This window comes from Erigeron canadensis, chromosome 4 (genome assembly GCF_010389155.1).
Source record: "Erigeron canadensis isolate Cc75 chromosome 4, C_canadensis_v1, whole genome shotgun sequence".
Classification (NCBI taxonomy): Eukaryota; Viridiplantae; Streptophyta; class Magnoliopsida; order Asterales; family Asteraceae; genus Erigeron; species Erigeron canadensis.
This window is the reverse complement of record NC_057764.1, coordinates 39,693,830-39,714,367: the sequence shown is the minus strand read 5'-3', so window position 1 is coordinate 39,714,367 and position 20,538 is coordinate 39,693,830. Positions and strand designations below refer to the sequence as shown.

At 34.1% G+C, this 20,538-nt stretch overlaps 4 protein-coding genes across 4 annotated transcripts; 3 read left to right on the top strand and 1 right to left on the bottom strand.

The window, feature by feature from the left end:
* Positions 1-399: 399 nt before the first annotated feature.
* Positions 400-4,125, top strand: LOC122598104 (glycerophosphodiester phosphodiesterase GDPDL7-like). The gene is made up of 8 exons (XM_043770710.1): positions 400-742; positions 831-1,127; positions 1,243-1,355; positions 1,460-1,967; positions 2,420-2,740; positions 2,818-2,960; positions 3,040-3,520; positions 3,642-4,125. The coding sequence occupies exons 1-8, from the start codon at positions 577-579 to the stop codon at positions 3,917-3,919; spliced, it is 2,307 nt and encodes a 768-aa protein (XP_043626645.1). The 5' UTR covers positions 400-576; the 3' UTR covers positions 3,920-4,125.
* A 785-nt stretch (positions 4,126-4,910) lies between these two features.
* LOC122596766 (VAMP-like protein YKT61) lies at positions 4,911-7,550 on the bottom strand. The gene is made up of 7 exons (XM_043769395.1): positions 7,417-7,550; positions 7,121-7,324; positions 6,272-6,369; positions 6,071-6,175; positions 5,908-5,973; positions 5,347-5,433; positions 4,911-5,207 (listed from the first exon to the last, which is right to left on the bottom strand). The coding sequence occupies exons 2-7, from the start codon at positions 7,317-7,319 to the stop codon at positions 5,157-5,159; spliced, it is 606 nt and encodes a 201-aa protein (XP_043625330.1). The 5' UTR covers positions 7,320-7,324; positions 7,417-7,550; the 3' UTR covers positions 4,911-5,156.
* Positions 7,551-12,382: 4,832 nt separating this feature from the next.
* LOC122597590 (lysosomal Pro-X carboxypeptidase) lies at positions 12,383-15,210 on the top strand. Its single transcript, XM_043770168.1, has 10 exons — positions 12,383-12,730; positions 12,827-13,007; positions 13,199-13,326; positions 13,760-13,872; positions 14,041-14,164; positions 14,257-14,415; positions 14,513-14,665; positions 14,759-14,838; positions 14,950-14,999; positions 15,083-15,210. The coding sequence occupies exons 1-10, from the start codon at positions 12,383-12,385 to the stop codon at positions 15,208-15,210; spliced, it is 1,464 nt and encodes a 487-aa protein (XP_043626103.1).
* Positions 15,211-16,068: 858 nt separating this feature from the next.
* LOC122595481 lies at positions 16,069-18,954 on the top strand. The gene is made up of 3 exons (XM_043767848.1): positions 16,069-16,395; positions 17,129-17,152; positions 18,472-18,954. The coding sequence occupies exons 1-3, from the start codon at positions 16,203-16,205 to the stop codon at positions 18,771-18,773; spliced, it is 519 nt and encodes a 172-aa protein (XP_043623783.1). The 5' UTR covers positions 16,069-16,202; the 3' UTR covers positions 18,774-18,954.
* Positions 18,955-20,538: the final 1,584 nt, after the last annotated feature.

The window sequence follows — 20,538 nt, the reverse complement described above, 5'->3', positions numbered from 1 at the left end:
TATTTTCATTAGCAACTGGCTTTCTGAAGTATGTGTAGTACTGAATATTTGATAATTTAACATATAATTTGAACTTGAGCTACAAATTAGTCAAAATTATTTCAATGTGAGAATGTTAAGGTCATATCAATTACCTATAAATACGTTTAATTTGTGGGTACAATTAATTAGCCATGACCTCCATCTCCATTTTCTCTATGTCCATTTCATTTCTTGGTTTTTTTTTTTCCTTCCACATTCCCTCAGAGTTTCTTATTTTCTGAAACTCCATATGGGAATTCATGTTTTGAATCAAATATTTGCTATCTCATATAACTTTTTGTAATTTCGTTTTGCAGTTTGTTATATTCGAACCATGAAAAAAAAAATCCTAAAAACTTTTCACATGTCTTGAAAACATTTTGAAAATCGTTTTGTGCAACATTTCATAGAATTTAACTTTTCATTCCTGCGAATTATAAGCAGACTTGATGATTTATGTTATCGGGTGATCAAAATTCTAGTCATTTCCATCTCGTTCCCGTGAATTTGATGAACGGGATGAGACAAGTCCCATAAAATAACGTTTTTGGATATATGACGCAAGATATGATCAGGCAGTTACTCTTTGGTTTCCTGTTAATCCATTCATCTCTTGCCAAGCATGTACATCCAGGCAATAACAAACTTCCAAGACGAGCCCGGTTACAAGCAATCCCTGCTCCCGGGCCAGGCCCAGGAAAGAAATGGCTAACTTTAAATGGTAACATATTCATTTCTTCCAAGCTCTAGTAATGTTGTTATAATCTCATTTTATTCTATCAGAAATGTTGTTTTTCGCTTATGTTTAGGTGGGGAGCCGTTGGTGATAGCCCAAGGCGGGTTCCCAGGGTTATTCCCAGATTCATCTGGGGTGGGCTATACTGCGGCTTTGGCATTGGGTGTGCCTGGTACTATCAAGTATTGTAACTTGCAACTAACAAAAGATAATCTGGGAATTTGTCTTGCGGACATAAAGCTTGATAATTGCACGGATGCAGCAACCAAGCTCCCAAAGCAACAACGAAGGCACAACATTAATGGGCGGGATATTGATGGATGGTTCCCTATGGATTTCCCTATGGACGAGCTAATGAAGAATGTACATTGTAAGTGTCTTTCTTAACCCTCACTAATCATTTTCATTGTTTCATACATGGTCTACTTGTTGTCTAAAGACATACGAGTTTTAGATATTTGTTCCGTGCTTATGTTTTGGAACAGTGGTGCAGAATATTTATTCAAGAGCGAATGCTTTCGATTCTGTCTTCCCTCTTCTATCACCAGACAGTGTTTTCGGAATGGAGCCAAAGGGCTCACTATGGTTGAATGTTCAGGTGAGTTACGTGGGACCCATAAATTTACATGGGTCCCACGTCAATGACATACTATAAAAACAAAACACAAAATAGTGTGTTTTCATGTACTTGTTGTACTGCAGAACAATGCATTCTGGAGCTCAAATCAGTTAAATGTAATACAATACATTGATGATTCCAAAGAATACTTTGTGGCTGATTACATATCGTCACCGGAGATCGGTTTCTTAAAATCGGTAGGTACAAGTAAGACCTTTGATAGGATGAAGACCAAACTTATCTTTCGATTCTTGGCTGTTGATGAGGTAGAGCCCACTTATAAAGAAACATATGGTGCGCTTGTAAAGAAGCTTGCGATGATCAAGACATTTGCCTCAGGAATACTAGTCCAGAAAAACTATATATGGCCTGTAGGTAAAGATGGATATCTGCAGCCAGCAACCACCTTAGTAGCTGATGCTCATAGAGAAGGCCTTACAGTGTTTGCTTCCGGTTTTGCATCTGATGTATTTTCAAGTTACAATTACAGTTATGATCCCACAACTGAGTACTTGCAGTTCATCGATAATTCACAATTTTCTGTTGATGGGGTCGTTACAGAATTCCCAGGATCTGCTTCCAAGGCCATAGGTAAGAAATAAAGCTGGTAAAATGGATGGGTTGAGCAACGGGTCAACTTGGTTAAAATCTTTATACATTATGTACTAAAAACTTGTATTTTGGGCATATATACATTTTTACAAGTTTGAATGGGGTATATGTGCAATTCTCCCAAACTTTAACACGGGTCGGGCCAAGAAAACCTGAAACACTTTTTTGTTTAAGTTTTATACAGATAACTAGCATACCGGATATGATTAACAAAGTTAAGTTATTTCAACGGTGTTTAACTGTTTAAGTAAGAAGAGCTGCTTTGTACACTATAAATATAGTCAGAAAAAGTTTGGACCCATTTTGACCCGTTCAACTTGTACATGTTTCATAAATAAATGAGTTGAAACTGTCACGTCTAGTGTCTTGTAAGATGTAACCAAGGTTTTGTTGGTCTGGTTATACAAACTCATAACTCTCCATGATCACAGCGTGCATAGCTCAAAGTCCAAATCCGAGCCGAAAGATTGAAACTGCTTTGGTAATATCTCACAATGGGGCGAGTGTTGATTATCCTGGTTGCACCGATTTTGCATATAAGAAAGCTATAAATGACGGGGCAGACATAATCGATTGCAATGTTCAGATGACCAAAGATGGTGTTGCGTTTTGCCTAGACTCGGCTGATCTACTGGGAAAAACTAATGCAGCAATGGCTTTTATGGACCGATCTACTACCATACCAGAAATCCAACCAAAGAGTGGCGTTTTCACATTTGATGTCACATGGACAGAGATTAAATCTGTTAAGCGTAAGTAGTTTTCTATTGGACTGTCAAAGAATCAAATGCAAACTTGTTTTCTATTACTTATTTTCACTTGGTTGTAGCGTTGATTCAAAACCCGTTTCAGTCTGGTGGATTGTTACGAAACCCCAAATCAAAGAATGCTGGAAAGTTTCTAACACTGCCAGAGTTCTTGGAGCTTGCTAAGAAGAATGCATCAACGACGGGTATTCTCATTGGTATCCAAGTAAGTTTCTAAAACTCCTGAACTTTTAGGAGTTCACCTGAAATTACTGCCTCTAACATTTTTTTCAATCATATCCCAGCACGCTGCATATCTAGCATCTAAGAAAGGCCTTGACATCATTGGCGTGGTCAGTAGTGCACTCAAAAATGCGAAACTGGACCCCAAACAACAAGTTCTGATCCAATCTGACGACACGTCTGTTTTAGCAAAGTTCAAGGCATCAGCACCAAGTTACCGTAGGGTCTTGTTGTTCCACAAGCCGATAAGTGAGGCACCAAAAGCAGTTACTGATGACATCAAGAAGTACGCCGATGCAGTGAATGTGGTCAAGAAATCGATTGTTCAGGAAAGTAAGATCTTTTTTACTACTACGTCGACGAAAGTGGTTGAAGAAATGCACGCGGCAAACATCTCGGTGTACGTTTCAGGATTCTCGACGGAGACTCTAAGTATGATGCTCGATTACTATAGTGATCCGTACACTGAGCTTGCTACGTTCATGACAGAGGGTGTCGATGGTGTGATCACTGATAACCCAAAAACCGCAAGTACAAATATGAGTAAGTAAAACTACAAGTTAAAGTAGTTATAAACTTCATATGTTTTCTACTAACATTTGTTAAAAGGATTTGCATGAACAAATAAAGCAGGATATATCATTATTCTTTTATATTATTTCAGGAAATCCATGTGCAGACCCGAATAGCACGGCGCCATTCATTTTTCAACCGGTTAAACCGGGGGATTACCTAACACAAGTTGATCCGAAGGTTGTGCCACCGGCTGCAGCGCCAATACCTCCACTTCAGGTGACGGATGTTGTCGATCCGCCACTACCTCCAGTTAATGATGAGGCTCGAAAACATGAATCCAGTAGTTCCGGCCAAAGCATAACTGCTGTTGATATGATTGCAATGGTCTTATTGATGATTGGGCTGATCTCTATAATTGGGTGTTGATTTGTGGTGATATTTGGTTTGAGGTGAAATGAGAGTTTGTGTTTGTACCATGCGAAGCTGTAGGATTGTTGTATGCACTTCTTAGTATAATTTTTTCTTTTCATTTTTGGTAGAAGAGTATAGTTTTTAAGTTGAACTTGATAAATTATTCCTACTTGAAATCTTTTGATTAGATTTTTCGAAAAACATGCATGTAACTCTCTGCATTCGATATATGAAGTTTTAAATTGGCAGAGAACCCCTTTGACCCTGTGGATTTAGGCCAAACCCAAGGACAAAGTGATGTTAAAAATACTTACATGAGTTTGGTATCAGGTTTTAAAAAAATGTTTCTAAGACATATATTGCAATCATTTGAAATTTCCATTGTACACGGAATCTCATTTATCTACAATAGTAAGTGCTAATAAAATCGATTCCATTTTGATTTTCTAAAATTGTATTTTTAAGTTGTATGGTTTCGAGTAAAGGACTAGCAGAGCAGCTTATGCTTCCAAGAGTGCAGTAACTTTGTGACAGTGTTTCAGCCTCTTGAATGAGGGGATGTTGCAGATTTAGCTCGTTATCATAGTGTGAACACGTATCTCTTAGCGTTATGCTGCATTCAAATATCCAAAGACTAGGGGCCACAAACTGGCAATACTCTACTGAAGCCCAACCCGGCCCAAATCGACATGGATAGAAGGCAAGGGTTGTGTAGCCCGACTTGCTAACCCAATTACTTTCCCATGTTCGGGTTGACCGTTTGGGTTAACGAGACTTGCCAACCCAAACGTATCTAAGAAGAATTTTTCTTAGATATAAATTTATATCATTAATCTAAACTAAACTAATATAACGGCTATTAACATGTTACTTTTAATTATTTGAATGATGTTATATTGAATTTCAGCCTCTGAAGACATAACAATTTCATGAGTTTAGCTCATCCTCGGAAATCATAAATAAGACGAGACAGGTGAATCATCAAATATCTTGCACATCAAAACAATGTAGTAACATTATGACATGATTTTTGATTAATTCTTTTTGTTGTGTAATAAACACGGTTTCATTATCTCTTAGTTACAAAAGAACATTCTAAATAGCAAAGGAATTGGATTGCATACATGAGACGATAAACGTGAGCATGAGCATGCGCATACTTGTCTATCTCTAGCAAGCATAAGTCCAGGAAAGGCTTGCCTCTGAAAAGTTGATGTCTTGAAGAATCATTGTATATAACTATGCCCACCTTTCACAAAATAGTACAGCATTGATTGGATTTTTTTGCCTGCTTATAGAACATCTGTTTCACAATCAACCAGTGCATGTTGTTAAGCTCGTGTTTTGTCTGTCCAATTTTTAAGAACATACTTTCGAGAGAAACTTTATGTGAAAATTAGCTGCTAGAGAATATAATGATATAAAATGGTAAAAGGATGCACCTGCGAAGCTGCACTGAGATCTGAACTCTTCTCGACTAAACTGTCCAGCTTTTCGCCTCTTTCGAGGACACTGTCAATGGTTTTATGCTGTACACAAGAAATAGGTGATCCAATACATAAAATCACTCTATGAGCAGCATTTTTTGTTAAACAAAATACCATCTTCAGAGTAGAAGCAAACCGTGTAGGTTGGTCAGGTTGGAGAATGGGTCAAATTGGATGAAAACAGGTAGACCTTTTTTGTCAATAATTTTTTTTCTTTTATAACTATGTGTCATGTGATTGCAAAAACTATGTTTCATAATGATAATGTATTTGTTTTGAATCAAAGGATTACAGACCTTTGACCCTGCCCATTGACCTGGCTGGCCCACTCGATCCTGCCCATAGCCCCATAGAACTGGTTGGTTCATTTGACCTGTTCTTTGAATATTTAAATTATACCCGGTTGATACATTATAGGTAAAACATAACCCCAGTCTGAAGTTACTGTGATTATCAAGAGTAATTTGCATACAAGGGGGGAAAATATAACAAATACAATAAGGAATCAACGCTTACAAGGATAATTTTGGTTTCATCCAACTCTCGCTGAATTTTCAACAGCTTGTCAGCCTGAGCAGGATCCTGTATAGTGGAAATAATCAAAATTATAAAACCAATAGCATTGAGTGAGAGACACCGAAGCTAAAACATTATGACAGGAGAGCCACCAAAAACATACCTGAAACTTTGTTAAAGCATCATTAAGATAAGACCATTGGTCGGTTTTATCTGCTTGTACACTCTTCCACGAATCACCGTGCTTCTTCTGGTATTCATCTATTACCTAAACAACATTCACCGTCACATCATGCTTGCATTAGTACTGATCAATCTTATGATCGTGCATTCTTAAAACTTCTTTTATATAATACAAAGTTACCTGGTTCAACACAGAGAATGCACTTCTGACTGGATAGTGATCGTCCATGAACCCCACAACACAGAGACCATTTCTGTTATATGAATGCACCTTATACTCTATCACCAAAAAAAGAAATGCAATTAGCTAAAACGAGAAATATATTCGCATGTCTACAAACTAAAATTCAGTAAGACATATGACATCCTTACATGCTTGGATGTATTACCACGTTTAATCCCTTTTTTTTTCAGACAAATCAAAGGAGGTACTTGGCATTGTGTTTTGAGAATGCTTATCTAAGATAGTGTTTGGATGTGCTTATGCTGATTAGAGTTGTAATAGTCATATATTCAGCAATGAGTGTCTGTCGAACTCTAATAGTTCAAGAACGTAATAGGTAAACTATAAACAGAATAAGTCGCCAACCCCTACACTACTGGTGAACTTCTTGAGATAGAGTTGTTAAAAGCTCGGGTCAAGCAGACTGCAAGCCTAATATGGAGCCAAGCCCCACCGCAGACTCTTATTTAACTACGTACTATAGATTACAATTATATTCGAATTTTAAAAAACATAGTTATATAATTATCAATTTTACATGATAAACAAGCCTACAAAAGCTCTCACGAACCAAACTGCCAAACTGCTCTACTCGTTACACACCATTACACCAAGCACTAGTATATAACGCCATGCTCATATAATCTCCTCAAAATCGAATCATTCAATTTTAAAGACACAATGCCAATGAAGACACCCATTAATCTATATCACAATGTACTCTATATATATACCACACACACACACACACACACACATATATATATATTATATTAGATATTAAAAGAACATGAAACATAGGCAAACCTTCGTGTTGGACGGTGTGACGTTGATCGGGCGGGGTTCGTTTAGCAACGGTCCTACCAACGAAAACAATAAACTGCCTGACGGTGACACGTTGGAAATACCCAAAATGGCTCACATCCGTTGCATTGGCAAGTATCACCGGATCCGACCCGTCTGGTATTGGGTGGCATTTTAACACAAGTAATGCCGTGATCTTCATCTTTCCTGAATTCAATTTCAAGATAATAAAATCAATAATTGTTGAATGAAGTATATACATACAGTGTTATATATATAATAATAATATCTGCATTTACCTTTGGGATCCAACAAAGTTTTCACCTTTTTTGTGATTTGAGATCGATATTGGAACCTAAATAAAATAGATTGATTTTGATTTTATATGTTAGCGACGGATCATAATTAGTTGGTACTAGATTTTAAATACACGAGTTTATTATTAATATAAGAATTCATATATGAAAAAAAGTATTTATACGTAAAATTTAAAAAGAATTGAGATATTAAAATATAATGTTGAATGTTATAGAAGATTTTGTATCCTAGATATAGTTTGATTATAATTATTAATAATAAAAATGATTATTCTAATTGTAGTTGGATTACAATTAATAATAACAACAATAATAATTAAGTGTAAATTATATTAATTATTTTTGAATTGGGTTAAAAGCGTAAATTAGTGATGGTAAATCAAAAAAGTGTAAATTAATTTAGACATGTGTTGATTTAATTAATTTTGAGAAATTGAAGGTTGTGATTGGTCAATTGAAGTTAGATCAGTTGCCTTTTAGTATATATAAAGATACCAGACCTGTGTCCAATCCTTACACGGGATTTATGACATTATAAATATTAAATATATTCATATATTTTACACATAGAAAGATTGTAAATTGAAATTTGACACACTTTAAAAAAGCCACACTTCTATTCAAATAATAATAAATAGACGATGAAATGTGTCATCATCCTCAAAAATATATATGTAAACTTAAATGTATATCCCGTATTGATAATATATTTAAAATTATAAGCTTTTATAACTTAAATGTATAAATATCTAACATTGATAATATCGTATATCCCGTTTTCAGTGTTGGATTCTATATGCGAAGAGAGCTCTCATGAAGTCTTGTCCTTCCTTGGAATTTTTATATTTCAGTTGATTAGAGTAAATAGCAAGTATATTTGTTAAATTTAATTGTGAATTAAATAACAAAGTTTACGTAACAACACAATGAGTATGATTTTTTTCTTTAAATCTGCGTTTCCTCTGATGGCTTCTCCGTACCATAGCATTGCTTAACATGAGTCACGGATATAAGTTGGGTCGTACATATCGATGTATTCTATTTCAGGCCAACGTTAAGTTAATGTACTTTTACTTAATAGTGAAATACTTTAGATGCGTACCTTTTGATATTCCCTTTTTGTTATCATATAAAGACTTTCTCATCTTTTTATATTCTCATGAGTTGCTAAGTCTACATAACAGAGATTTGACTCATCCAAGCAGTCATAACCTCTTATTGAGGATCACTAATTTGTAAGGTCTAACTTTTGTGGGGTAAAGTTCCTATATAATTGAGTAGATGCTGACCTGAGTTGTTTTGCATAGCTTCGATAATTTGTTTGCTGCCTGTCATGCTATTGTTATGTTATCCTTTTTTCTATTTTTTTTTTAAGGTTGTTAATTGGATGTCCACGTTTACTGCATTCTATAATGCAAGCATGTATTACATATTATTTAATAGTATACTGACGAATGAGAATTGCATAATTAAGTAGAGATTGTTATACCTGGAATGTTGTTTGTTGCTTGATAAGTGATTGAGACTTTAAATTATGACGATCCGTTAGTTGGGTTTGTTTCCGTAAATGCTGCTATATGTATATTACTTTTTCGTTTTCTGGGATTTGGTTTTTGATGATGAATTCTAGAGTTGTTCATATTGCTGGTGGCTTTTTATAAGTGTGCAGGAGTATTACGTTTTTTTCTCCCTTTCGAAATTAAAGAAGTTTTTTTTTTTTAAATACCTTTTATTAAGCAGCTTAGAATTGATCCATAAAAAGAAGATTGGATAAAGATTTTTTTTTTGAATTTAAATATTTTTTATCAAGTAGCTTAGAATTGATCCATAAATAAAGATTTTAGCTACGTTTCTTTAACCCTTTTGGAATTAAATAATTTTAGTTAATTAAAATTAACTTATCTAAAAAGTAAATGATGACATCATCAAAAATCTAATTGATAAAATCGAGCCATATGATTGGTCAATTAGTAATTAGTTCAACTGTCTTATAGTATATATATATTAAGATTTTGTCGAGAAAACTTGCAGCTGTCACTAAATATGCGCTCAGTTTTACAAAAAGCAAGCAATATTCTTAACATTATTTAATATTAGGGAAAAACCAATATGCTTTTAACAGTAGAGAAGAAACATGCCCCCTTTAATATTATTACCATAATCAAACTCTTAATTCTTATTTAAGTTAAAACTTTTTTATACTCAATAAACTTAATAATTAAGTTAATTGTTCGGTCAAATTTCATGTTTATTTTATTTACTTAAAAAATAACCGTTAATTACCTATATTTATTTGATACATTCACCCATTTCATAGACTAAAAAACAATCCCTTACACTTTTTACCAAAGTAATCTGTTATATCTCACGTTAAAAGAATATTTTAACCACTTGAACACCTTAGGGGCAAGGGTGTAGTCGATTAGTTTTATTGGCAAAAACCATCGGCAAGAATCGGCAAATCGGCTACACTATAGCATCTGGCTCGGCAAGTTTAATCTGCAAGATTGGCTAGTTTTATCGGCTAGTTTTGGTCGATGCAAGTGAACGTTGGGGCTGCACTTATGAACGTTGGGAGCGTGTTTTTTTTTTGTTTTGGGGTCAAAGTGACCGTTTTTTTAAAAAAAAATTTACAAAACTTACCCCCATCCTTATTTACTATATATACGACACAATATACTTTATTTCCGCTACTAAAAATTTTACTTATACTCTCTATATATCTCATCTCTTTCACATATTTTTTTCAAAATGATTCCCACAAGAAAATCATCTAAAACATACCGAGCACCAAGAAATCAACTCTCGTTTCAACTTCCTCGGCCCGTCGAACAACCATTAGATTTCGGCGGTTCTTCAAATCAAAACAACGAAACCCAAAACCTCGACCACGACTTCTCTCAATTGTTAAGTGATGGCTTCCCCGTGCAAGTCGACATGTGCCGTTTTGAACTTCCTTCCCAACCCACTCAACCCACGATCACTTTTCTTGAAGACGATGATGATTTCCAAGCACAACCCGACGAGGCGTACAATTGCAACGCAAACGCGACATCGCCGAAAAATACTGGTGGCCATTTGATAACTTGTTTTAGTTTGTTATTTATTTTCTAGTTGTATTGTTTTTTTTTCCTAGTTTTAATTTGTATTTGTATTGTTTTTTTAAATTTAATAAATGTTTAGGGTGTGTTTTGTAAGTTTTTGGAATTGGTAAATTGACAAATGTTGGCACTACACCCACAAAATTAGCAAGATTTCAGCTAGTATTGGCAAGTTTTTTGCTATCACAAATGTCATCTCCTAATTGGCTCAAAATTAGCCAATTTAACCAATTAGTCAATTTTGTGGCACTACATCCTTGCCCCTTATATCCATTAAGGGACCACTTTTTTAGAACTTTAAAAAAGTTGTTTATAATTTTATATCATAACAATTAAGTAAACTTTAAAATAAGTTTATTTAGTTGTAATTATTTGTATAAATAGACTGTCGTCACCATGACAGTACGTATATCTATACTATATTATAAAGCAGATTATTCCTTCCAGATTTTCAACATTGAGCTGAAATTTTCAATATTGATTTTAAGTACATCCTTAAAATACCCCTCTCATCTATTATATAATTATCTAAAATAACCATAATACACTTTCTCTCTCCTCAAATCTCAACCAATCATCTTTTTTCTCTCTCCTCCATAAATCATTTATTCCTCCAATTCATTCAAAATCTTTTATCTCAAAAATCATACGTCGATAAATTATAAAAATTGTATGGGTGTTCTTAAAATTTAATGCACTTTCATTAGAGATGTCATTTGATATACTTTCGACGAATTTTTAAATCCGAGGGCGGAGGCCGTAGACATTTGACTATCACACTCTCTGACCTAGCTATCACCCCCACCATTTCGCCGCCGCAACGCGCAGGTACTTACTCTCGTACATATAGATAGATTACTTTAGTTAAAAAAAAAAAATACTATATGTGTACGTATTCTATATGAAAAAGAGTATTGATAAAGCAACGCTTGATAAACATACGCCGAGAAGCAACATCTTCACATTTTTCATACACACTCACATGATCCATCCAATAATATTCCAAATGTTTGAAATAAAACAGAATGCAGGTAATAACATGCATATATATAGAGCATATATGTAAACCAAGAAAGTAAATATATATTTCACCACCTGGACCTTTTTTTCTTTCTTTCAAGTCATACGTGACATATTTTGATCACATGGAAAACCTGATATTCTTTATGGGTGTAAATTACATAAAAGGGTTAAAATACATTCGGGTTCATTGAGTCATTCTACTTTAAAGTCATATATAAATTAAGGTTACTCTTTTCATGAAACTTTATTACAAAATATATTCAACTTAATCTTTGAGTTCAACACGGGATGTAATAGATTAATGCATGGCATAATTACCTTTATAAAAATAGATCCTCATAAACATTATTGTGAGCATAGAAACTACTACTTTTTCTTTATATACATACATGTGATCAGTTATATGGGTAGTCACTTATCCACAAATTTGGTCAACAAGCGTTCGATTATTGTTATCATATTTTGTCATGTCTGACATGGTGTACATCAATATTTTTGTTGATGTGACTGACATATAAGTTGTCAAGTGAACCAATTAATATATATATATATATATAGTAAAACTTGACAAGTTAGCTATATATATATACATTCTAATAATAATAATACTTAACCGATAGTAATATTAACTGATAAAAAGCATTAGAAAAAAGCATATATATTTATTAAAGGTGGTTATATATGTATGACTTTGTCTGTGTATATATAGAAATTAAAGTGGCGGTGTATATATAGTATATGTTACTTGAGGGTGGTTATATATATGTATGACTTTGTTTGTGTATATATAGTAATTCTTATAGTGTTACTTTGGGTGAGGTAGAATGGAACCAATGTTGTTGTTCTTGTTGATGCTTATGATGAGAAGTGGCGGTGTGGAATCAAGGCCAAGTACTATTAGCAGGTTGTTGAGACAACAAAAACAAGCACCAAAAATACCATCTCCCTACAAAGCTCACTATTTCCCTCAGATCATAGACCATTTCAATTTTGGACCAAAAAGCTCCAAGCTCTTCCTTCAAAAGTATCTTATGAACCAAGACTATTGGCACAAGGGTGCACCCATCTTTGTTTACACTGGGAATTCAGGCGACATTGGCTGGTTTGCAGAAAACACCGGCTTCCTTCTTGACATTGCACCCAAGTTTCATGCCCTTGTTGTCTTCATCGAGGTAGCTAGCTAGCTAGGGCCCTTCTCTCGATATTATATGTATGTGTGGTATGTTTAAGTTTACTAATTGGAATTTTTTTTTCTATATATTTCTCAGCATAGATATTATGGGGAGTCAATGCCGTTTGGGAATCAATCATACAATTCACTAGAAGCACTAGGCTTCATGAATACAGGGCAAGCGTTGGCAGATTTTGCAAATCTTATCACGAGTTTGAAGCATAATCTATCTTCTGAAACTTCCCCCGTTGTGGTATTTGGTGGTTCGTATGGGGGAAGTAAGTTCTATATATCGCTTAATACACTAAGCTAAATATAATAGATTATTTCAGCTACCCACAAACTAAATGTTATCTGCATAATTTCTTTAAATGTCTTTACCAAATAATTTCTAATATTTTGTAATTCTAAAAAATTAATAATCATTTTCATGTTCTAATACTATGATTAATTTTTACTCCATTTTTAGTGTTGGCAGCCTGGTTTAGACTAAAATATCCACATATAGCAATTGGAGCATTGGCATCTTCAGCCCCAATCCTGATGTTTGATCATGTTTCCACTGGCTTCGCCGATGCTGTTTCCCAGGATTACAAGGTCTTTTTATGTTTGTGTTTATCGTCTAACTATATGATACTTTATTAGATATACCTTATTGGGTCAAGGGAATATCAGTTAGAAAAAAAAAAAAAAAAGACATGGAAAATCACAATTTCAAGCCTACATTGATATACATTTGTTAGACTTAAGGGTAAGCTATTTGAGTTAGTTTTATTTTCTGAAAGACAATCGATCTATTTGCAGACATTTTGTCTATAATGAGACTTGATCCACATATTTGTCCCCATGGGGACTTGATCTCACAATCTCTTGTTTAGCTTGATATACGGCGTAAATGCTTTGATTTGCTTTGGCTTTATCATTGGCAAGAGTTGCAAACCAAACCGGACACTTTTATCTCATTCAACCATTAAACTTTAACATATACATAAGTTAAATCAGAGTGCCTATGTAATATGTATGTATGTAGGATGCGAGCTTGAATTGCTACAATGTGATGAAAGGCAGCTGGGAAGAACTGGAATCCTTCTCAACCAAGAAACATACCATGCTTCAACTCACTAAGACCTTCAAATCTTGCAGGTGGTTCTCTCTCTTTCATTTCCTCTATATCTCATGCCCTATATTTGTGAGTACTTGTTGGACTTTGGGCATCTCCAATGTATGCACATAAAGATCTTTTACTTTCGACTAATGGACTACCGGGTCCAGAGGGTAAAAAACTAATATCATGTTTGCACTTGAATTTAGGTTAGTGAAGTCGACATATTCAGTAAGCAGTTGGCTAAGTACAGCCTTTGTTTACACATCCATGGTTAATTACCCAACAAAAGCCAACTTTGAGAAGCCACTTCCTGCCTACCCTGTTCAAGAGGTACTACTATTAATTTAGTACCTTCATTCACACGTCAATTTGTTCAATTGGTCATTTATAGTACAAAAATAACATAGTTGATGTCTGTAAAGATGTGCAAGATCATTGATGAATACCCTCCAGGAGCATCCAAACTTACCCGGGCTTTTGCAGCCGCGAGTCTGTACTACAATTATTCTGGAACACAAAAATGCTTCGACTTAGAAAATGATCAGTCAGATATCCAAGGAATTCGTGGTTGGGACTGGCAGGTACTTGATGTCACATTTTCATTCAAAAGCTTAACAACACAAAAGGTTATATATTTTCAACTTGTGTAATGGTGTTGTGTTTTTTTTTTTATCTTAGTCATGTACGGAAATGGTGATGCCAATGAGTAACTCAAACCAAAGCATGTTTCCACCAAGTTCATACAACTACACCGCATTTGTTGAACACTGTGAAAACAGATACGGCGTTACACCTAGACCTCATCAAATTACTACTGAATATGGTGGCATTGTAAGTTTTTTCATCTTCTCTTTTTTCTTACAAACTCACACTTGGTTCCATTGTTTTGAAGCGTTGCAACAATTTAATTACTTTTTGTAACAGGGAATTGAAAAGGTGCTGAAAAGGTCGGGTAGCAATATCATATTTTCTAACGGGATGCAAGATCCATGGAGCAGAGGCAGGTCAGCATAGATGTGTAGTTCGATTTTCATTTTATACACAGTGCTAGTCATGGTTTTATGTCAAGTAACGTGTTTTGTGTTGCTAAATCATTTGATGTCGTGTTTTTTCAGTGTGTTGAAGAATATATCTGCTAGCATTGTGGCACTTGTGACCGAAAGAGGTTTCATGTTATTTGGTATCTAGAAAGTAAGAACTGGATGTGTATTGTTCATTTGTAGATTTGATGATATTGATGTATTTCAGGGGCTCATCATGTAGATTTTCGACATGAAACAAAAGATGATCCAGAATGGCTGGTTATGCAAAGGAAACAAGAAGTAGAAATCATACAGAAATGGGTAGATGAATACTATTTGGATTACAAACAATGATACAAGTGAAAATGTCATACTTCTCTTATGAGTTGACTTAATTAAATATAAGATCAAGAAATAAGTTTTGGCATACTAACTTTTCAAACTCTCGTGTTCTTCAGAATTGCGATCTTTAAAATTAAACTACTGTGTCATATGTATACAAATGTGAGGGCATCATCTATAATATATGCACAATGCACTAAAAATTTACACTACATTTAATTAGTGTAGGATCATTTTGAAGTATGCTTATACTATTTAATGTGTACAGTGTACCCTAAGAAAACTAAATTAGATCTTATAACTATTTTGGAGTATTTTTTTAAAAAGTTGTACATCATACATACACATCGTAAATTTTTGTCAATCTGTTTATTGTACAAGCATTAATACTAGTGTCATAAATAAATAAATATATAAATTTCTATCAGGGATAGTATGGGCAGTGTGGATTACCTACCAGGAATTTCCGCAATTTTTATGTATACAAAACATTTAGGTCGCGTTTGGTTCACAGAATTTGATGGAATCTGATGGAATTGGAATTGAATTCTATTTTTTAGTGTGTTTGGTTGGTTAAAGATGGAGGAATCACATTCCGTTGGAATGTTAACATTCCCTCATTTGATGCAATCTCCATTCCTTGGGGAAGGAATCTCATTCCGTCCCTCACTTGAATCTTCAAAAACATTCCGTCAAATTTCATTCCTTCAGATTCCAATTCCTTTAAAAGATTTCATTCCTTCCAAAAACATTCCGCGAACCAAACGTGCCCTTACAATTCTTTGAAGTGGGAATGGGTCGGGTCATCTGTCGGTGACTACCCATCTTTCCTCAAAAATAAAAAATGTCACAATAATGAGTACCAATTTTCTGACTTTTCCTTTCTCAACACACCACTTAGAATTCATTCACACTGTACTAAAAAATCCATGTCACTACTCCATTAGATCTAGCTACACCCCAATTACAATAGAATAGATCTATATGTATTAAGATATAGAAAGATGACAAGAAGATCTGGGTCATGTTTAAGAACTTGTCTAGTGATATTTGCAGTGATTTCAGCACTTTGTGTATCTGGGCCAGCTCTTTATTGGAAGATTAAAAAGGGTTTTAATTTAAAAACTTCTTCAATTTCTTGTAATCCATGTGTTTGTGATTGCCCTCCACCTCTTTCACTTCTCAAACTTGCTCCTGGTATTATGCTCATCTAACCCTTTTCATTTTTCTTATTTTTCAATATTATATACATGTATTATTTTGTTAATTAGTGTAGTTTTGATACGGGTGTCTGATCTTTAGTGGAATTAGTACATACCCATTTCATTGATTAGTGTTTTTGTTCATACTATTAGATAATTAGCTCACATTTCATTTTTCTTCTTCTTTCATTTTATCATTTTTGTTATTTATCTGATTGTGATTTTGTTGTCGATTGGTGTGTTTTTTTTTTTATCTTTAGTGGAATTATTGCTTACCCATTTTGTGATTTGTGTTATTTTTCATGTTATTTCATAATTAAGATTAAATTCCCATTTTTTCATTTTCTGCTATTTAATGCTATGAATTGAAGTTTTGATTTGCTTTTTGGTATTTTTTGTGTGATTAGTCAGTATTTGATCTTGGATTATAATAAAGTTTTGAGCTTTAGTGGATTAAAGAATACCCAATTCATATCTAGAGAAAGATCTCTGGTTCTTGTGGATCCGGTCCTTTGTTTCTTCAGTTTATATAAGCTGATAAGACTGATATCTTCTTGTTGAGTAGTAAATAGCTAAAATTGCGTAAAATGTTAAGAGCATTGTTAAATTTGGTAGCATAAACATGACGATAATTGATCAGGATATGATTGTACTATTTGCATTTAATTTCTAAAGGTTTGTTTAGTCGGATTCAGTTACTAATTCTTGCTTCTTTTTGTACATTGCAGGCATAGCCAATCTTTCAGTTACAGGTGAACGTTTATCATTTACAGTTTAGTAGTTTTTATCATGGTTTGATGTGAAACTATATGTCTTCTCCAAAAAAGAGATATCATTGAGCCTTTTGATTTCATGCCTAATGGTTTATAAGTAAATTAATTGACATCAAGCTATTCTCAAGTTTATGTAGATACCAATCTTTTTTTTTTTTCTACTAAAAAGCTTAAATAACACTATAGCTATATAGCTGCAAAGTCTTCATCTGATTTCAGAAGTCAAAACTATTTTCTTTTTAAAGTAATAAAGTAAAGACCACGATGTCCTGTTGTAGAACTCTAAATACCACAATGTTGGTGTATAAAGATTTCATATTGTATTAAAGGTTTTTATCATGCAAATAATGGAGACTTGGATTACCGAGTTTTGACTCTTAGGCTGTGTTCTTGAAATTATTTCCTGAATGGAAGTAAAAGAAAGTGAAGAGATCAACCAAAATCGTGCTCTTTTTAGAAAGTTAAATTAGAGAAAGTGAAGGTAGATTGAGACATTTTACATTTAAAATCATCTCCCACTTTTGGGATGATGATGAAGCAAGGAAACTCTGTTCACTTCACCTACCACCTCTTCATTTACTATATCTGCTAGCAAAACGCAATTAGTTCACTCTAAACTGCATACTTAACATAATGATGATCATGCTGCGTCTAACAGAAGATACTAGTTCTTGATAATTGGTAATCATCACAGAGTGGTCGATTGCATGTTGAAAGAACTATAGGGTACTCTTTGTCCTCCAAGGTCAAACTTATGACTGTCATTCATAGGGATTATAAATGTATCAATGCCGGTCAATTAGGGTTAATTCAAAAGCAACCAACATCACCCTGATATCTAATTTGGTCAACAAAATTTGACAACCACCAAGAGAGTGCCTCAACTGTGTTAATGCTCCATATAAGGGTTAGTTGAAAAAAGTTGGTTCCTACTGTCCTAAGTGAAACTTTTTGCAAATTTCAAGCCATTTAACATTTTTGGTGAAATTCAAACTTTGGTGACCAAGTTAGGAACTAGGAGGATGTTGGTTGCCATTCTTTGCAGTTACTATATGTAGCAAGTCATTAAGCTTTCATGTTACCAATTTAGTTTTAAAGTGGCCTTTTAATGTTACATCTGAACTATGGAAGGCAGGGATCATATGTGTATGGAGATCCTTTATAGCTGAATTTTTTTGAATCCAAAGCAAGTGTTGTTATACCGTCTTTTATGTCATGCACCAAGACTCCAGATTTTGGGTTAAGTGGTAGATACCCGTTTAAGTGGCGTATATTCTGATTTTGTTACCAAAATCCAGATTGTGGGAAGGATGATCCTGATCTGAAGGAAGAAATGGAAAAACAGTTTGTGGATTTACTATCAGAAGAACTGAAATTGCAAGAAACAGTCAGTGATGAACACATACGCCATATGAACATCACATTTGGTGAAGCAAGAAGAGTGGCCGCGCAGTACCAAAAAGAGGCTGAAAAATGCAACACTGCTACTGAAACATGTGAACAAGCAAGGGAGCAAGTCGAAGCTTTAATGAGACAAGAAAAAAAGATTACTTCATTGTGGGAGCGAAGAGCTAGGCAACTTGGTTACGTGGGTGAATAAGTTTATCAATATTACAAATTTTTTTGTCTTTATTTTTCCACTATTCTTTCTTGAATGTAGTTTCCTACCCTTATCCGTAACGTAACGTACTTCGTGAATTATATAGCCGTTTACAGTAATTTTGGTAACAGGGGTGCCAATTTGCCCCTGAGTAATGATATAAAGTTTAATGATTTGCCAACTGCCATGTTGCTTTCATATATCTTTATATATGGCTGAAACTTTAAAGATGCTTGGATGTGCTTTTAGAAATGATGGTATTGGTGATCCACTAACCCTAAAATCTAAACCTTGGGTTAGATTCATCCTTGTACAGTTAAAACGGACAAGATGTTTCGTATTCAGCTTGCTTAATTACCCACCAATGACAATCTTGAACTTAAATACGAGTATATACTTTAGGATATATGGTGAAATATGAAAATGACTAGTTGACAGCCTCTTTAAAGTTAGATTGAAACTAAATTAGTCGTATCGTAATAATAATAATAATAAATAGGGCTAAGTGCGTCGGAATGCAATTAACTAATCTTAAAAAGTTATTGTGTGCACGAACTTTAGGTCGGCTTTATTGTATTCAGGAAACTTGTTCAAAAGTCTCATAGTAAACAAAAGTTACTGGGTAAGAAGTTAGTCGGTCACCACTTTCACGTTGACTGCTTACGTGACATGCACACAATAACTTTTTGAGATTAGTTTATGCATACAATAAAAAAATATATGTAAATAAACAAGTTTTATGTGAAGTAACCGGTCTCACATCCGTTTTATGTTCACAATAAACATAATTTCAAGTTTCCTGAATACAATAAAGTCGACCTAGAGTTCGTGCACACAATAACTTTTGGTGATTAGTTGACTGCATTCCGGTGCACTTAGCTCTAATAAATATATTTGGAGAGACATATATGAAAACGATAGGACGATCTCACTCTTTGAAATTTCATAAACTTGTTAAACTAATAGTTGTAAAAAAATCAATTTCTTTTATGAAATTAGGTGTAAGTCGTTCGACATTGGAAGCTGAAATAGAAAATATACTCTTAGAAAAATGCTTATTTTCAAATCTGAGTTTTACTCGAACTATGTACGACTCATAATCAGAACCGAACCACTTTTATCAATGTTATAAACATATATGTGATGTTGACTTGGTTTCATATATACGCAATTATAAAACCTAACAAAAATTTTCATTACAAAATCATTACGAGTATAACTTTATAACGAACGGTATGTGGTTCGAGTCAAGAATATGTGAGGTAAGGTGCGTGTGCATGCACGGAAGCACCTGGTGAGCTACCGCATTGTGAGGGAGGTCGTTATGCGTGTTTACCTGTCAGGATTTTGTCCAAGAGGTCACATGTTCGATACTCTCGGCATGTGATTGCCCGCCAAGATTTTGTCCTGACTTTCGTGGAGCTTTTACCGGCCGGGTGGGGTGGGGGGGATTGGGTAGGTCCACGGTATCCAGTCCGGATACCCGTGATTCGGCCCTTGCTGTTCTAAAAAATAATAAAAAAAAAGTATATATCGTATTTATGATTTCATTGTTTTGTATGTTATATGTGTATTTTCGATTCTTTTAGTATGAATTTGAAGATAAATTGTATATTTATAACTAAAAATATCAAATACATGATATTTTGATAATGTATTATGATAATTAATCATCTTATATTTTGTTTATAAATATGTCACATATATATAATTATAAAATACTCCGTATTATGTAGTATATAAAAATGTCTTGACTCTTACGAGT

Excerpts from the sequence above, each read along its gene's own strand:
- LOC122598104 (XM_043770710.1), top strand. The coding sequence starts at position 577 with ATGACGCAAGATATGATCAGGCAGTTACTCTTTGGTTTCCTGTTAATC. Across the intron at positions 1,356-1,459 it reads CACTATGGTTGAATGTTCAG|AACAATGCATTCTGGAGCTC; the intron begins GTGAGTTACGTG and ends GTTGTACTGCAG. Across the intron at positions 1,968-2,419 it reads ATCTGCTTCCAAGGCCATAG|CGTGCATAGCTCAAAGTCCA; the intron begins GTAAGAAATAAA and ends CCATGATCACAG.
- LOC122596766 (XM_043769395.1), bottom strand. The coding sequence starts at position 7,319 with ATGAAGATCACGGCATTACTTGTGTTAAAATGCCACCCAATACCAGAC. Across the intron at positions 6,176-6,271 it reads CATTCTCTGTGTTGAACCAG|GTAATAGATGAATACCAGAA; the intron begins GTAACTTTGTAT and ends AATGTTGTTTAG. Across the intron at positions 5,434-5,907 it reads ATGAAACCAAAATTATCCTT|CATAAAACCATTGACAGTGT; the intron begins GTAAGCGTTGAT and ends TCTTGTGTACAG.
- LOC122597590 (XM_043770168.1), top strand. The coding sequence starts at position 12,383 with ATGGAACCAATGTTGTTGTTCTTGTTGATGCTTATGATGAGAAGTGGC. Across the intron at positions 14,666-14,758 it reads CTACTGAATATGGTGGCATT|GGAATTGAAAAGGTGCTGAA; the intron begins GTAAGTTTTTTC and ends TTTTTGTAACAG. Across the intron at positions 15,000-15,082 it reads GGCACTTGTGACCGAAAGAG|GGGCTCATCATGTAGATTTT; the intron begins GTTTCATGTTAT and ends GATGTATTTCAG.
- LOC122595481 (XM_043767848.1), top strand. The coding sequence starts at position 16,203 with ATGACAAGAAGATCTGGGTCATGTTTAAGAACTTGTCTAGTGATATTT. Across the intron at positions 16,396-17,128 it reads ACTTCTCAAACTTGCTCCTG|GCATAGCCAATCTTTCAGTT; the intron begins GTATTATGCTCA and ends TGTACATTGCAG. Across the intron at positions 17,153-18,471 it reads AGCCAATCTTTCAGTTACAG|ATTGTGGGAAGGATGATCCT; the intron begins GTGAACGTTTAT and ends ACCAAAATCCAG.